At 37.5% G+C, this 18,639-nt stretch overlaps 1 protein-coding gene and 1 long non-coding RNA gene across 10 annotated transcripts in view; both read right to left on the reverse strand.

Moving 5' to 3' along the window:
• Window positions 1-677: 677 nt before the first annotated feature.
• mpc2a (mitochondrial pyruvate carrier 2a) lies at window positions 678-17,776 on the reverse strand. The gene is made up of 5 exons (XM_017457943.1): window positions 17,390-17,776; window positions 15,690-15,730; window positions 9,337-9,421; window positions 8,455-8,566; window positions 678-1,685 (listed from the first exon to the last, which is right to left on the reverse strand). Exons 1-5 carry the CDS (start codon window positions 17,577-17,579, stop codon window positions 1,637-1,639), a joined length of 477 nt encoding a protein of 158 aa, XP_017313432.1. The 5' UTR covers window positions 17,580-17,776; the 3' UTR covers window positions 678-1,636.
• Window positions 17,777-17,912: 136 nt separating this feature from the next.
• LOC108258923 (uncharacterized) overlaps window positions 17,913-18,639 on the reverse strand; it is a 7,498-nt gene continuing 6,771 nt past the window's right edge. For 8 of the 9 annotated variants that reach the window (XR_008393488.1, XR_008393486.1, XR_008393483.1 and 5 more), the window contains 2 exons: window positions 18,479-18,580; window positions 17,913-18,274 (listed from right to left, as the gene is read on the reverse strand). This is a non-coding gene — a long non-coding RNA (uncharacterized LOC108258923). The remainder of the gene's footprint in view (window positions 18,275-18,478; window positions 18,581-18,639) is intronic. The other variant, XR_008393481.1, reaches the window with a different exon arrangement.

Raw genomic sequence — 18,639 nt, forward strand, 5'->3', positions numbered from 1 at the left:
GTAAACTTTATGAATCATAAAGCTAATCAGGCAAATACCAAAAATGACCAATCAGTGGTCTCGCATCATTTTTTTTTCTTTCCCTCTAGCCCATTCATTTTAACACCCTTATGGTTAAAATATAACCCTACATTATGTGTATAGTTGCATGAAGACTACACACAAATTTCGCAGTTTTCTTATTAGAGCATATAAACAAATAACATTACTTATGTAGAATGTAAGCAGAATTTTGTCATGCTAAATATTAGCCATCTGTTTTCTTTTCTTCTCTCCACTGTGCTTGCTCAGTGTGTCTTATTTGTAAATTGGCTACAGCGTTGCCCATGGAACCCAATATTATTGTTTATCAAACTGAAGATTATCAAACTTGCAATTTTGACAAATACACTTTCTATTGTGTTTAGGGCCTACCTCTACTGTGCTTTGTAATTGAATCTTGGCATTTTTCTGTAAAATTGCATGGTAAATTATATTACAAAATGTATTAATTCAGTACTTCATCTTAGATGCTTGTGTTGTTCAGTGTTCTATTTTACAGATGTGTAGATGTTCATGTTAGCAAGCACATTTGGAGAGAGTGATAGTGAGAGTAAAGTGGGGAGAGATAACTATAAAGTCTTATGATGCAATTTGATTATGATATCTCTATGTATTTAAATGAAAAGTAAAATACATACATGTGAAAACATACTTTAATGAAATGAAGCAGTTTATTAAGAATTCTTTAGGCTGTTTGTATCCCTGCTGCTATAATTGTGAGTAACGTGAGAAATAGACATTTAAAAAAAAAAATCCTTCATACATACAGCCCATTCAGTTTTTGCTTTTCTTAGAATTCATAGAAATAAAAAATAAATAAATTTAATTTGTCGGTTATTGGTGCTGTTTGTGTGTAACTTAAACTGTGGTTGCTGTACTATTGCTGTAAGATAGTCAACATTTGATTAGATGTCTTTACATAGGTGTCCTGAGATATTGCCTGTAAAGGCCACCAGTTAAACTAAGATTTTAGAAGAACGTGCACAAATATTTATTGCCAACATTTCTTTTTACCGTGTTAATAAATATTTTAGATTGTGCTTACAAAAAAAAGAATGTTCCTGAGAGCCAGGGATCGATTAAATTTGCGACCACATTTACAAGGCTTGCCTCACAGCTAATAGGGATCATTGCAATATTTGATTATAAAAATTTGAATTTAAGAGAACATGTAATTGTTATAATTGTTAAATTCAATCTGTCACATTTCAGTAGTCATTACGATTAAATTTGCGACCACATTTACAAGGCTTAGCTCACAGCTAATACGGATCATTGCAATATTTGATTATAAAAATTTGAATTTAAGAGAACATGTAATTGTTATAATTGTTATATTCAATCTGTCACATTTCAGCAGTCATTAGATGGAACTTGAATGGACTATAGTAGAATGGTGCAGTTCTTCATACTCATGAGTTACCTCAAATGCATTAAGGCAAGTTATGATGTAAAGATGTAAAATATGGATTCTTGACATTTGCAATAAGAAATAAAAAACCATCTACACTGTTACAGTTTTCTCTCCCTTTAGTTTTTCACAATGTTTCATTGAATTCATGATGTTATCCAGTAAATTCTGTTCCTTTCAGCTTCAGGACTGTTGCACTTCATCTTCTTTCTGCTTTAACTGCTGATTGTATCTATGAGAGAGAGAGAGAGAGAGAGAGAGAGAGAGAGAGAGAGAGAGAGAGAGAGAGAGAGAGTGAGTGTGAGTGAGAGAGAGTGAGTGAGTGAGTGAGTGATCTCCAAATAAAGGTATATGCATACCTGCTTACAGTGAGGGAAAAAAGTATTTGATCCCCTGCTGATTTTGTACGTTTGCCCACTGACAAAGAAATGATCCGTCTATAATTTTAATGGTAGATTTATTTGAACAGTGAGAGACAGAATAACAACAAGAAAATCCAGAAAAACGCATGTCAAAAATGTTATAAATTGATTTGCATTTTAATGAGGGAAATAAGTATTTGACCCCCTCTCAATCAGAAAGATTTCTGGCTCCCAGGTGTCTTTTATACAGGTAACGAGCTGAGATTAGGAGCACACTCTTAAAGGGAATGCTCCTAATCTCAGCTTGTTACCTGTATAAAAGACACCTGTCCACAGAAGCAATCAATCAATCAGATTCCAAACTCTCCACCATGGCCAAGACCAAAGAGCTCTCCAAGGATGTCAGGGACAAGACTGTAGACCTACACAAGTCTGGAATGGGCTACAAGACCATTGCCAAGCAGTTTGGTGAGAAGGTGACAACAGTTGGTGCGATTATTCGCAAATGGAAGAAACACAAAAGAACTGTCAATCTCCCTCGGCCTGAGGCTCCATGCAAGATCTCACCTCGTGGAGTTGCAATGATCATGAGAACAGTGAGGAATCAGCCCAGAACTACACGGGAGGATCTTGTCAATGATCTCAAGGTAGCTGGGACCATAGTCACCAAGAAAACAATTGGTAACACACTACGCTGTGAAGGACTGAAATCCTGCAGCGCCCACAAGGTCCCCCTGCTCAAGAAAGCACATATACATGCCTGTCTGATGCTTGCCAATGAACATCTGAATGATTCAGAGGACAACTGGGTGAAAGTGTTGTGGTCAGATGAGACCAAAATGGAGCTCTTTGGCATCAACTCAACTCGCCGTGTTTGGAGGAGGAGGAATACTGCCTATGACCCCAAGAACACCATCCCCACCATCAAACATGGAGGTGGAAACGTTATGCTTTGGGGGTGTTTTTCTGCTAAGGGGACAGGACAACTTCACCGCATCAAAGGGACGATGGACGGGGCCATGTACCGTCAAATCTTGGGTGAGAACCTCCTTCCCTCAGCCAGGGCATTGAAAATAGGTCGTGGATGGGTATTCCAGTATGACAATGACCCAAAACACACGGCCAAGGCAACAAAGGAGTGGCTCAAGAAGAAGCACATTAAGGTCCTGGAGTGGCCTAGCCAGTCTCCAGACCTTAATCCCATAGAAAATCTGTGGAGGAAGCTGAAGGTTCGAGTTGCCAAACGTCAGCCTCGAAACCTTAATGACTTGGAGAAGATCTGCAAAGAGGAGTGGGACAAAATCCCTCCCGAGATGTGTGCAAACCTGGTGGCCAACTACAAGAAACGTCTGACTTCTGTGATTGTCAACAAGGGTTTTGCCACCAAGTACTAAGTCATGTTTTGCAGAGGGGTCAAATACTTATTTCCCTCATTAAAATGCAAATCAATTTATAACATTTTTGACATGCGTTTTTCTGGATTTTTTTTGTTGTTATTCTGTCTCTCACTGTTCAAATAAATCTACCATTAAAATTATAGACTGATCATTTCTTTGTCAGTGGGCAAACGTACAAAATATCTATCAATCAAATAGGGATCAAATACTTTTTTCCCCTCACTGTACATAGTTAATCATTCTAATATAGTTACATCTTAAAAAATACTGTGTTTAACATTATTTTATGGTAGTATTTAGTGGATACTTTAGTGGATTCACATAATTATTTCACAGATATGTTGGTTGTTAAATTTGGCAAAAATGTATAGGCAACTATAGTATATATAGTCCCTGTAATTGTTTTATTCTCACACGTAAAATAAGTGGGAAATGTGGCAGCTTACTTTGCCCAGGTCAAGGGTTCCTAAATTAGGGGTGGCGAAACTCACAAGCTCCTCTTTTATTTATTTATTTTTTTAAAAACACAGTACTAGCGTAGTTCTTCAATAAAACTGGACACATTTTTTTGTCCGTCTACAGTACCTCTGCTAAACCAACTAGCGTTTTCTCAAATCATATCATGTACAATTGTAGACCATTACTGAGTACTAAAACTAACCTCTTGTGTTGCCTTCAAACCTACCAAAAGCTTTGTTTTGCTTACCAGTTTCTTGGATTTTCAAGATTTAAATTAGAGTTTTTGATATTAGACAAGGCTGTGACAACAATCATGACAGTGGTGTAAAGTTTTAAGAGTGACAGAGCTTGTCAATTTGTTTAAAATCACTAAACATTTTACAGTTCAACTTTGAAACCTGACGGACAGGCATGCTTTGGCTCTGACATCTAGTGAATGTCACTTTTAAATCTTCTGGATGTGCATAGGATATTTAGGAGAAGACTGAAGTCGGTTTCTTATTTGCAGCTTCTTATTTGAATTTCAATTAAATTTGTTGTTGTAAAATAAATTGCAGATGTGATATTGTGCCTGAAGAGGGCACTAGTAAGTCTTTTTTTTTTTTTTTTTTTTTTCCAATTTTGTCAGTTTGAATCTGTGTTAAGAACCACACTGCTAAATTATACCACTTGCAGAAAGAAAGTTTTACCTACTTTGTTGTTAATATAAAATGTGGGAAATAAATGTCTTGCTGAACAATTTCCACCCTTAAAAAAAATATTTCCTATATGAGTCAGAATTAAGCCTAGTATTAGAATTGTGTTGCCTTCCAAATTAATTTGCTTGCCCTAACACACATCATAAAAGACAGTGCTTGCCACCATTGACTGGAATATTTATAGCATCCTGCCTCATACATAGAAGGACTTCAGATTCTTCAAACGTTAAAGTAAGCTCTATCCTTTCCTTTATACTGCCTCTGTGTTATGTATCCAGTCAGGCCTGCCCTGCCCCCAAGATAATTGTAAATATTCAGCCCAATACTCTGACTCCTGCCCATCACTGACCCCACTATAGCAGTGTGATCAAAAAATTTCTGCCGTTGGTACATGTGAGTTGTACTAGAAATTTGAGTTGTACAGTGTGAACACAAAAGGTGTTCCAAATCTTTTAAAATGCACTTAAAAGAAAACTAATGACTGTTGGTGTCTTGTTGCAGTTCACAAGGGTCACCATCACCATCAACCTGGATAGCAGACCACCCACCACTTCCCTAATCCAAAAGAAATAACAAATATGTATGTGGGCAAATACTATTAAGAAGTCAATGTTGTGGTGAAATTAAACTCTAATAAGGCAGGGCTGGTGGATAAGGGTGTCAGTTTGGTGGATTACTAGCTCTCTGCAGTCCCATGGATAAGCTCTTGCTCTGAAGCCTCAAACCAGGAGGCACAGTATACCTAGGAAGCAAGGAAGTATAGCAAGGAAGGACAGAATAACCTCACACTCAATTTTCAACCTCTTCCTTAAAAAAAACACAGAGGTTACATGTTTACTCGTCTCCTTTCCCCAGCAATTTGACGTCCTTTTGTGTCACAGTTGTGAGGTTAAGCTTTTGGTTAAAACCCAAGATTATTTTGAATAGCTTTTTTACAGATGTGGCCATTGAAAATGCATGTCAAAGGAAAAGGGATCCTGCGATTTTATGCGGCATCACGCTCATGCTGCGGGCGCAGGAAAGACAAGACCGGTAGGTCATGTTTAATTTAAAGCAACACAGCTTCTAGTAGACACAATTAGTTCTGCCAGGACATACAGTGCCTTCCACTAATATTGGCACCCTTGGTAAATATGAGCAAAGAAGGCAGTGAAAATTTGTCTTTATTGTTTAACCTTTTGATATTTTGTTAAAAAAAATATATTCACAAAAATACTCTGCTCTCATAGATATCAAACAATTGCAAACACAACACAGGTGTATAAAAATCTTTTTGTTAAATATAGGTTTGCAACAATTATTGGTACCCTTTTAGTCAATACTTTGTGCCTTTGCTAAGATAACTGCTCTGAGTCTTCTCCTAATGCCTATCACCTATCACCCATGTGAAAATCTAATTGTCCCCATAAACTTAAAATTCGGTTGTGCCAGTCCCAGTACCTGGCCTGGGCAACTTTTTGGGCAATAATTGAGGGAAACATGGACATGTTTGCTCATGTCTGCTCTGGTAGAGAGCAGAATTCATGTTTCCCAGGCCAGGGCCTGGGCAGCTTACAATAATTGAGGGAAACATGAAACAGCAAAGCATCCACACACCATCACACTACCTCCAACATGCTTGACTGTAGGTATGATGTTCTTTTTGGCAAAATTCAGACGAGCCTTAATGCTCTTCTGGGTTAATAGTGGTTTTCGCCTCGCCACGCTTCCATGGATGACATTTTTACCCAGTGTCTTTCCAATCGTGGAGTCAAACAGTGACCGTTATTGATGCAAGAGAGGCCTGTAGGTCCACTCATGTTGTCCTTGGCTCTTTTGTGACTTCCTGGATAAGTAGTTGCTGTGCTCTTGGAGGAATTTTGGAAGGTCAGCCACTTCTAGGAAGGTTCATTACTGTGCTGAGTTTTTCCATTTGGAGATACTGGCTCTCACTGTGGTTCTCTGGAGGCCCAGAGAATTTGAAATAGCTTTGCAACCCTTCCCAGACTGATGTATTTCAATCACCTTCTTTCTCATAATTTCTGGAATTTCTTTGAATTTTGGCAAAGTGTGTTACTGGGTAAGACCTTTTAACCTTCATGCTGTTGAAAAAGTTCTATTTAAGTGTTGATTTGATTGAACAGGGTTTGCCGTAATCAGGCCTGGTTTCTCAAACTATTTAGTATGAAATATACACAAAAACCGAAGAAAGCAAATACTTTTTCACAGCACCGTGTTTTAGCCTATCAACTGATTTCTCAAAATCTGTTTTGAAACAACATAGCATATACGTTAAATATGTTTAGATCATCTAATAACCTTTAACATCCATAAACAGTTTAAATATTGTTTAGAATGACTTGATAGGTCAGCTGTTGTCACTTTATAGATGGACTTGTTATAGAGTCTGTACAGTGGACTATCCAAATAAAACATTACTAGAGAGAATAAAAAAAAAGAATAATGAATAGCCTCTGCAAGGCGAAATGTCATATCTGCAATCATTTAAGGTGCAAGGGTGAGCTCAAATAAGGAGCCAACTGCATCACGTGTTTAGGATTGATAGAAGTATTTACTAAAAAGGAGAGAAAAACTGCTGTAATGTTACTGGAACGGTGTACTGTATTGAAAGGCAAACAGATGCTGTGTCCCAAATGTCCATTTTTAAGTCATGTAAAAGGAATACAGTGCCCTCCACCAATATTGGCACCCTTGGTAAATATGAGCAAAGAAGGCTGTGAAAATTTGTCTTTATTGTTTAACCTTAAATTGACCTTAATCTTTTGTTCAAAAAATTCACAAAAATAATCTGCTCTCCTGGATATCAAACAATTGCAAACACAACACAGGTTTATCAAAAAAAATATCTCTTTGCTAAATATAGGTGTGCAACAATTATTGGCATTTTTTGAGCAAAAGATCAAAATGTTAATCAAGAGAGACAATTTTTCACAGCCTTCTTATCTCATATTTACCAAAGTGCCAATATTAGTGGAGGGCACTGTTTATATGTGCAACATCACCGCAAACAAGTTTAAGTTGAAAAGCTATCATACTTGATTTTTGCTGTAGGCTATTATCTAGTAAATGTCTAGAGTATCCTTGTAGTAGGCAGTTTACAGCATACAGTCTAGCAGTTTCCTGTAGAGCGAATATCATTAACCAGGGTTGCTACATTTAATCAAAACTACATCTCATATCCACAGAAAAACCTTGATAATAGCCCAAAAAAACTCTGGCATTTGAAACGTGGGATACATTTGTTTTATTTTTTTGTTTCTTTAGTGTTTGTGTGAAAAACAAGGTCACAAAAACCATGAAAGGTTAAGAAAAAATATCTTTGTGGTTAATTAGCTTAATGTCAGACAAAAAATATGGAAGAAAAAAACGAAGTAAATTTGTTCTAAGAAAACAAAACTTTATCCAACCTATAAACTTACCATCCTCTGCATAGCCATTATTCTTAGGGACATGTTTCCCTTCGCCATCTTCCTGACTGTGCTTAAGGATAAAGTACAGCTCTGATTCTTTCCTTAAACGTCTTAATTATTGTCCTAATTGTGCATATGGGCAGTTTTAGGTGTGTAGTTTTTATTATTCTTATTATTATTAGTAGTAGTATTATTAGTATTATTATACCTATTAGCTGATTTATGAAGGGCAGCACACTTTCATCTTATTGTGCTGTATGGGAAATCTGTGTCTGTGTCATTTCATATTTAGTTTAAGTTGATCCCTCCTCGTATTTTCCGTCTGAGTTCAAATTCAAGTAAAAGTGGCTTTATTGTCATTTCAGCCATATACAGTCGGTACAGTACACAGTGAAACGAAACAATTCCAGGGCCATGGTGCTAGATGAAACAACACCGAACTAAATAAGACTACAAAGACATACACAGGACTACATAAAGTACATGTGTGCGAATGTGTGCAAACAGTGCAGGACAGTACAACAATGACTAAACAGGACAATAGGCACAGTAAAGGACAGTGCAGCACTGAATAAATAAATAAATGTCAGAACCAGTAGTTTTTAGACTAGTATAGTTACACTACGTGTTAGGAATATTAAGATACATGAGATATAGTAATGCATGCACACTTACCTCCAGATTCTCAGGAGTTGGATACTTCCACATAAGCCCAAAAAGAAGTTTACTGCAAAGAGTGCCCAGTTCTTGGGAATGATTACCAAGCAGTACCGTGACCATATGAAGCCTAGAACAGAATCATGAAGGAATGAGCATAGCAGGCCATTTTTTATATTTTGCATGCAACTTCACATGTTTTTGTGGCTTTGAAATACAGTGTCATCACGTGTGCTTGCTAGACAAATTTGCCATGTCGAGAATGTCTATTTAATATTTTATGGATTAAAAAAAATACATAAAATACATAAAAGGCACTTTACACATGTGCATCTTCTAGCTCACCCATTTACTTCTAATAATGTGATTGTGAATGTCAAAATGTCAAATATGCTTTATCCAACATGCCTGTCTTATTACCAGTATAATTTTTCTTCAACCCTTACTAAATTGCCATTTTTACCAGGGGACCCTGCCCTCCTGGTACAAATGTCAATGGCAAATTTGTGACAGTGCCTTTCTGACATATTCCAGAGAAGACATTGTCAAAGGAATGCAACAGAAATACCAGACTGATGCACAAACCAGTTGTTACTTTTTGAAGATATCTGAATAGATCCCCACTGTGCTAGTCATTGTGACTGTGAGAATATTTTATCTGTTTAATCTGAGGATTTCATTCAAGTTCTTTTTTGGCCACATAAGTGTCTCATGTATACTCTATGATCCTAAATTGATACAACATTTAGATATCATAACAATAATTAAATAAAGAAAAAACTGCACTACTGTTACTATTTCTGCTCATGAAAGAGGAGACGTATGTCCTGAAATGAGAAACTGAAACCTCCAAGCCACCCCAAACCTTAACTTCCAGAACACATTTTCTTGATCCACTACCTGTGGCTGTGATGACACATGATTGGGATAAACTCAGCTTTTCTGGTGGACGTGTCATATCAGAAAAGCCAGCAAAAACCAAGCCCTGCAGACAGATGAAGGAGAGAGAAGAGGAAGAGATGGGAAGAATCAAGGCCTTAACATGAAATTACTGTACAAGTACACTATATTGGCAAAAGTTTGGGAACAGCTGAGCATCACACCCATATGTACTTTTTGAACATCCCATTCCAGATTTAGTCTCCCTTTGCTGTTATAATAGCCTCCACTCTTCTGGGAAGGCTTTCCACTAGATTTTCGAATGTGGATGAATGGGCAAATCCTCACAGCCACACTCCAAATTCTAGTGGAAAGCCTTCCCAGAAGGCATTAGTAAAGGCAGGTACTGATGTCATGTGAGAAGGCCTGGGATGCAATCAGTATTCCAATTCATCCCACAGGTGTTCAGTGGGGTTGTTGTCAGGGCTCTATTCAGGCCACTCATGTTCTTTCACACCAACCTTGGCAAACCTTGTTTTTATGGACCTTGCTTTGTGCACAGGGGCAATGTCATGCGGGAATAGGTTTTAGTTCCAGTGAAGGGAAAGTGTAGAAAGACATTCTAGACAATTCTGTGCTTCCAACTTTGTGGCAAGACTTTGGGAAAGACCACATATGGATGTGATGGTCAAATGTCCACAAACATTTGGTCATACAGTGTAACTAAGTTTGGAAGTACTCATTCAAGTTCCTGGACAAAAGTCATAGATATCAGTAGTGCAGTACACATCAAACCAGGACACCAACTACAAAAACTATATGTAAGTAGGTTTTGAGCAAAGGAGCATTGAATGTAATATATAAACATTACTCAAAATCGTGTGATTATTAGCAGCAGATTCAGATTTAACCATACAATCCCATCTCTAAGTATTGGAACAGAAAGGCCAATTCTTCTGCATTTGTTGTCATAAAGGATAAACCAACATGAAAACCATGAGGACCAGAGAGCTGTCAATAGGAGAAAAGCAAGCCATTTTGAAACAGAGAAGAAGAACATTTTATCAGAGCCATTGCACAAGAATTGGGCATTGTCAGTACAACAATTTGGAATGAAAAGAAAGAAACCACTAGTGTACTAATAAGCACATATTGAACAGAACCAAGAAAACAATAGCAGTGACAACAACAACAACCTCCACAGGGCAGGGGTGACGGTATCACAATCCACCATTCAAAGAAGACATAGAAAGCAGAAATATAGAGGCCATAACAAAAGATGCAAACCACTCGTAAGCAGTAAGAAACACAGAGAAGAGCCACAAAGGTTCTGGAACCAAGAGTAACCTCTACCAAAGTGCAGAGACAGCAAGGATCTGCTCATGATCCAAAACCTATGAGCTCATCGATCATGTAAGGTAGAGGTAATGTCATGGTTTTGGCTTGCATGGCTGCTTTTGGAACAGGCTCACTAATCTTTATTGATGATGTAACTCATGATGGTAGCAGCAGAATAAATTCAGAAGTCTACAGAAATATTCTGTGTGCAGATGCATCAAATATAATTTGGAGGACCTTCTATTATGCAGCAGACAATGACCCAAAACACACTGCCAACACAACAAAGGAGGGAAAAGCGTGGAGGGTTTTAGACTGGCCAAGTTAATCACCAGACCATAACCCAATTGAGCATGCATTTCACCTCCTGGACAGGGGACTAATGGAAGAAAACTCTGAAAACAAACAACAACTGAAAAAAAGCTGCGGTACACAGCAAAATCACCAGTGTTGATTTAACACCCACAGTGTTGAATATGAGTCCATTGGACTCATATAAACACTCTGGGTGTTAATTCAACACTAGGGATATTGCTGTGTACAAGCCTGGGAAAGCAACACAAAAGAAGGATGTAACAATTAGGTGATGTCAGTGGGTTGCCAGTTTGATGCAGTTATTTCAAGAGAGGAATATGCGACCAAATATTAAGTGTTTTTCCCTTTAAGGTGCCATGTTCCAAGTTGTTTAACACATCTACATTAAAATATCATAAAAAAAAGCTGAAATTCTGATCCATCGCCAGATCATATTCATTTTTTGATCTCAAACCCAGATGTCTTTGGTGTATAGCAAAGAACTGGTCTTGCTGTTCCAATACTTTTGGAGGGGAATGTAGTTGGAACAATATTGAAGTTGATCTGTGTGCAAGATAAACTAAAATAAATTAACATACAGCACTTTTTATAAGAATCCCCCTTGAACCTTTCTATGTTTTGTGGTGCTACAACTTGGAACTGAAATGGGAAGCTTGTTGCTTGTGTTTGCATTTAAATTATACTGTTCCTTTCTTTTTCATTGATAATTTTGCCCTATCATTCACATTTGTTGGGAGTTTCACTTTCCCTTCGACCATATTTACATTTTTTCAAAGAAAGGTTTTGTATTTTGACTAAAGACAGCAAACTGAGTCCATCCATGTCGGATCCGTCTAAAAAAAAATATCAATTAATCTTGGTGTATACCAGGAGCCAGGGTGCCAGACGAAGCAGGTAATCTAGGCAAGCACAGGTTTTCAAAGATAGTTGTTCATGAAGGAGCTAATGATATACGCCTTCATCAGTCAGCGGTTACTAAGTGTAACACTGTAGAGGCGTGTAAATTTGCAAAGGCGATGTCCGTACTATGCTCTGGCCCCATCTCAATGTGGCGTGGCAATGTAGCTTACAGCAGGTTATGGTCGCTGAACTGCTGGATGTCCAGGCGTTGCTCCAAAAAAAAATGTGGGCTTTATAGAAAATTGGAGCAATTTTGAGGGCAAGACTGGCCTGTTAGGGCAGGACAGTATACATCACACTCGTGAAGGTGCTGCTCTCATTTCTTGCAGCATAGCGCATAGTCTCAGAAAGGACCTAGTTAATCGTTGACAATCGAGAGCCAAGGCCAGGGAGCAGACAAGCAGGCAAACCGACCATCTGCTAGCTGAACTGAGTCGTCACCTAGGTTCCACAATATCGAGACTGTGTCTGTTCCCCGAGCTAAACAAAAACATAGACATTTTCAGAAAGTTTGTTTTAGTAACCTAATTAACATAAAATTTGATCATACTGAATGCACAGCCAGCACTTTTGATCTGAAGGTAAAACTGATAAATATTAGATCTCTTATGTCTAAAGCACTTATTGTTAATGAAACCATTACTGATCAGGAGTTTAATATATTATTAAACCAAATGAGTACATAGCACTAAATGAAGCCAGTCCTCCAAGGTACAGTTATATGCATCAGCCCTGTTTAACTGGCAGAGGCGGTGTCGCACTAATTTATAATGATAATCTAGGGGTCACACAAAAACCTTGTCATAAAATAAACTCATTTTAAATTCTTTATACTAGTATAACATATGTAGCCACAAAAAATAAGTCTACCGAGTCTATTCCGCTAATTATTATTTACAGACCCCCAGGTCCATATTCTGAAATCCTTGCTGAATTTGCAGATTTCATCTAAAACCTGGTTGTTTCTCTAGACAAAGCATTAATCGTTGTAGTTTTAACATTCATTTTGATAACCCGGAAGACCCTCTGAGCACAGCGGTTGTGTCCATTCTAGTTCAGTAGGGGTTAATCAGAATGTTATAGGACCCACTCATAATGGTGGTCACACTCTTGACCTGATACTAACATATGGATTAAATATGGAAAACATAGTCACATTTCACATCTCAGATCATTATCTCATCTCATTTAAATTGCGTGTTGATCATAGTATATGCACCTTGCCACGCTACTGCATCAAATGTATATTCACGTCAGCTACTGCACAGAGTTTTATCAATAAAATCCCCCGAGTTACCAACTATGATTGGATCACCGTCTGATCCCAATGAACTTGCTCAGGTTACCGAATGCTTAGACTCAACGCTCCGCTACACACTAAATACGGTAGCTCCACTTAAAAGGAAAATAATTAAGGACAAAAAGCTAGCACCCTGGTATAACGAACACAGATGCACCTTAAAAAAGACCACTTGACAATTAGAACATAAATGGCATCAAACCAAATTGGTAGTATTTCAAACAGCATGGAAGGAGAGCCTCCTGAACTATAGAAAATCTCTTAGAGCTTCTAGATCAGTCTATCTCTCCACCCTAATTGAAGATAACAAAAATAATCCTAGATTCTTATTTAATACTGTAGCAAAGTTAAATAGGAATAAAAACCACCACAGAAACATGCACACAATCATTATATATCAGTGATGATTTTATGTTTTTTTTTAATTGGCAAAATTTTAAATATTAGACAAAAAAATTCTAACTATTAATTTAAAACCAGACAGTCTTATAATTAACCTTGTAGATAATAATATAACAATATCAGATCAACGACTAGAAAATTTTACCCCCCTTCGAGAGACTGAAGTAAGTTCATTAATTTCTTCAGTAAACTCATCAGCTTGTATACTAGAAGTAATCAAACCCCTTCTAAAAATAATACATTCTTCCCTTAGAACTGGCTATGTACCTAAATCATATAAACAACAGTTATCAAACCCCTGATTAAAAAACCTGACCCCAACCCCTGTCAATTGTCCAGCTATAGGCCAATATCAAACCTCCCTTTTATCTCCAAGATCTTAGAAAAGGCTGTAGCACAGCAACTATGCTCTTATCTACATAGGAATAACGTTCATAAAATGTATCAGTCAAGATTTAAGCCTCATCATAGCACAGCGCTCGTTAAAGTAGTAAATTATCTACTACTGGCCTCTGATCAGGGTTGTGTCTCCCTGTGTGTTGCGTGAACTTGGTGCAGCTTTTGATACCATTGATCATACTATTCTCCTTGGCAGACTAGAAAATGTTGTTGGTGTTAAGGTTTGGTGTTCCGCAAGGTTCTGTTTTAGGCCCATAGCTTTTTTCTTTATATATTATTCGTAAATGGAATTTATGAAAGACAGAAACCAGCATAACAAAGTTGAGGAATGCGTAAAAGACATTAGACACTGGATGCTTATTAACTTCCTTTTACTTAATTATGACAAGACAGAAGTACTTGTACTAGGACCACATGCAGCTAGAAGTAAGCTTTCTGATTAAACAGTAACTCTGGGTGGCTTTTCTGTTTCATCATGTGCAACCATAAAAAAACTTGGTGTGATTATTGAGTCCAGTCTTTCATTTGACGCTCATGTAGATATTATAAGGATAGCCATCTCAGAAATATTGCTAAGATAAGAAATATAATGTCACCACATAAAAAAAATGCTTTTGTCACCTCTAGGTTGGGTTATTGTAATGCCTTACTGTCTGGATGTTCCAGTAAGAGCATAAACAAACTCCAGTTAGTCTAGAATGCAGCTGCTAGAATTCTTACTAGAAAATCAAGGGTACCTTTGAAGGAGCTCAGAGGAGAGAAACTGCTCACAGGAAAACCACAATCCAGACACTCCCCAAAGCTGGGCTTTATGAAAATGTGGCAAAAACAAATTCTGTCAAAGTACTACGTTTGACAGAAACCCAACACTGCTTATCACCCTGAGAATACCAGCTCCACAGTGAAGCATGGTGGTGGGAATGCTTTTAATCAGCAGAGACTGGGAAACTGGTCAGGTTTGAGGGCAAGATGAATGAAGCCAAATACAAGGCAATTGTAGAAGAAAACTTGTTACAGTCTACATGAGACTTGAGACAGTGGATGTGTCCTTCCAACAGAACAACAGCCCTATGTCTACTGCTAAAGTTACATCGGAGAGGTTCAAAAGCAAGAACCTGAATGAGTTAAAATGGCCCAGTCAAAACTAATTAAAAAACAGCTTGAGACTCTGTGACAAGATTTGTAAATTTCTGTTGAACACCTGGCCGAGCTTAAGCAATTTTTCTAAGGAGGAATGGGCAGAGATCAACATCAAGCTCCTGATAGAGACACATGCTACGTTAATTGCAGCCAGAGGTGGTTAGTAATACAGGGGGTGAATACTTGTGCAACTAACAAATGCCTGCTTTTCTGTTTAACTAGCCTTTAACTAACAATAAATATAATTTGCACCTCTAACTGTTAATCACATTATGTAAATCAAATGATAAAAAAAAAAAAAAGTTGAGACTCTTCAATATATGTTTTTTTCAACAACAGCCAGTTCACCAAGGCCGAGACAGCTGACAGATGGATAAGCACAGCTAAGTCATTACCAAAATAGCTATCTGCCAGATATCAACATTTGGCCAGGCATCCTGGTGAGTAGTTTATAGTCTGAATACAAATTTCTAGAGAGAGTGAGAATGAGAGAGTGAGAGAGTGAGAGAGTGAGAGAGAGAGAGAGAGAGAGAGAGAGAGAGAGTGTGTGTGAGAGAGAGATTAAATAAGAAGTTCTCACCCATTTAAAAACTGGTGCCCAGAAGAAAACTGTCTTAGGTCCTATAAAAAAAATAAAAAAAATTATTGGAGAAAGCTGTGGAATTTTAATAAATATAAAATTTTCTGTAGGGTAAGTGCATGAGGTATTATTGTGGCAACCACGGGTGCAAGAAAAATGGGAAGCCATGGATGACAGTCTGAGGCTAGGACAACAGGTACAGTGGAAGACCCTGGGTTTTAAGTCTCACCTCTGGAGACATTTGGTGGTTAAAGGACAAAAATCACCTACACTGAAAACATTTCACATCAATATTGATTCATTACATCATTTAGCATATTAACTCGGATGTGTACGATTATTCAAAGAATTTCAAACTCAAATCTATGTACATAACACAAGTATAATGTAAATAACAGAACAAATATTGGCCAAATAAAACTTGAAAAGAAAAAAAAAAAAAACCCAACTTGAAACTTGTTACTCTGCTGACTGTATTTTTCCTTTATGATATGTGATATTGGAAGATTCTGACTAACAGTAGGTTTTATTATATTTGGGTGACTGTTTAACTTTTTAGTGAGCATAGTTCAACTACGCCACATTTTACGCCACCAACATTTTTTTTATGCAAAGCACTAGCAAGTCTCAACAACAGAACAATCTGGTTACAGTTAGATAAAAATTTCTTTTAATGTTTAATTAGTTGGTTTATAATAGAGCAAGAAAATACAACACTAAAACGAAAGAAAAATGCCCAATTTTCCAAAACACATCATAAGCAAATTGCGTAAGCATGTGATCCAAAATCAATGCTGCACACATGTTTACAGCCATGTGAAAGCACTTAGAATCCAAAGAAAACCAATGTTATGAAGATATAGGTCATACACAAATTATTTAATGTCTACAATAAATCACATTTTCTCTTATGGCCTTGGTGTGCGGTGAGACATGTTTAAAAAAAAATTATCACGAGAAAGTGTATATTTAAATATTATTTTATGGGACAGCTATACTGGATAGTATTGCAGGAACAGATTTGTTTTTGTTTAATGTTGTTTTCAGGTAATGAGGGGCACCATTTGGTTATTGTTATATTCATTTGTGCAACAGAAATATAGGCAAGGCAAAATAAAAGTGTCAAGCTGTTACAAAGCCTGTGTGAGCTCAGAAGGTAACTAACAACAGAGCCCTTATTTAGTGTTCAGCCCAAATGAGGCATAGGATTGACTGGCTATTCTGATGCATTATGCCCACACAGTTTTTGTGTTGCTACTATACATTCCTCAGTTTTCATTGTGACCTTCTAGTCAAGACTGGTGTTACTTTATCTGATGCAACTCACATTTGATGTTGAAAGACTGATGCAAGTAGACAGATGGAACTCCTGCCATCAAAGAAAAGTGACTGTTATCTTCTCAAATCAATTTGTTTTGTAAATGTTAGTTTTTCCAGGTTTGCTCATGGCAGTAGATTGCAGCATGTTTAACATGTAACGCAGGTGACCATTAGCACCATTGATCAAGGTCAACCCTAACACAGATGACCATTAGCACCACTGATCAAGGTCAACCAAATATTTTCTATAGCATACGCCACATAGACCATCTTCTTACAATATTCCTTAGTGTACACCACTTCTCAGTATTTAGCATGGTATTTTGGTTCCCTATAGTGGTTCCATTCTTCTTGTAAAGCCATGTAGAACACGTGATTACCTGCTGGATGGTTGTACAGAGGTCTCAGTTTAGGCGGAAGCATAAGCTCGATTCTGTCCAGTGTCCTGTGATATGCGACTCTTAAACCACTGGAATAATAACGTCGCAGTCGTAGGAAACCTCTAGCGCCATTCATACTGATTCTAGCTGTCGAACTGATTCCAGAGAAATATTTAGTCACCCGGAACATGTTCTGTCAAATGTGCTCCACCCTCCGGAACGACCTATCACAATATCGTCTGAAAAGTTGTCACTACGCCCATAAACGTGCTACTAAATGTTAACCGGAATTACAGACCACGTACAGGCTACTGTTTAACACGCGACAGGAACAGAAACAGGACCCGCAGCACTGGAATGAAGTTGGTTGGAGGTTCGATATTCGCGTGTATGCGGAAATTAAGGGACCGTCTGTAAAGTTACACACGACATTTTTATACACGTTTCTAACTTCAATAGCATTTGAAATGACTTGGAGTCATATAACCAACTGGACAGTGTTCATCTAGGTGTCAGGTATGAGAAACACCTTTTAGATGTTTGATATTTAACCCTACAATGCATGAACCAAAAACAAAAACAAAAAACCTTCACGAATGCATAAAGGGGGTCAAAATGACCCGTACTTGATTGAATGGTTTTCTTCAAAAAATCCTATCAATTAAATAATTAAAAGAAATTATGATCCACGGATGTTTTAATATTTCAAACATTTTTATTTGTTTTCTTTTCATTTATTTATGTACATGTTTAGTCTGTGGATGGGAGCCAAAGGAATTCAAAATGATTTACATTGGCAGCACTTCCTGTCAACCTTTTGAACTGCTTCTCTGACATAGAAAGGCATGCCACATGAAACCCCATCTTGCAGCGGTGACATTCAATCTGAAAAATGATCATAATAATAATCTTCTCAAATTGCTCAGTAATCAGTTAGTTTCTCTCTCACCCTCTCTCTCAGTCTCTCTTTCATTCACTCACTCTCTTACACACACACACACACACACACACACACACACACACACACACACACACGTAAACAAAATGGTGTGCCCATAAAAATGTTATAACCATTGCTACATTACCCACCCAGAATGTTTTTGCACCACCAACCGGGGGATTTTGAGGCAGCACATAATGAGCAGTAATGTCCCCTCTTGAATACTGAAAACATGCAGTTATATGTCAGCCCTGTTGGCAAATGGTACATACTGTAAATAGCATTACCATATGTTTACTACTTAATACTA

Source organism: Ictalurus punctatus, chromosome 26 (assembly GCF_001660625.3).
Source record: "Ictalurus punctatus breed USDA103 chromosome 26, Coco_2.0, whole genome shotgun sequence".
NCBI lineage: Eukaryota > Metazoa > Chordata > Actinopteri > Siluriformes > Ictaluridae > Ictalurus > Ictalurus punctatus.

Excerpts from the sequence above, each read along its gene's own strand:
- mpc2a (XM_017457943.1), bottom strand. The coding sequence starts at position 17,579 with ATGTTCCGGGTGACTAAATATTTCTCTGGAATCAGTTCGACAGCTAGA. Across the intron at positions 8,567-9,336 it reads ATGTGTCATCACAGCCACAG|GCTTCATATGGTCACGGTAC; the intron begins GTAGTGGATCAA and ends ATTCTGTTCTAG. Across the intron at positions 1,686-8,454 it reads CAACTCCTGAGAATCTGGAG|ATACAATCAGCAGTTAAAGC; the intron begins GTAAGTGTGCAT and ends TCTCTCTCATAG.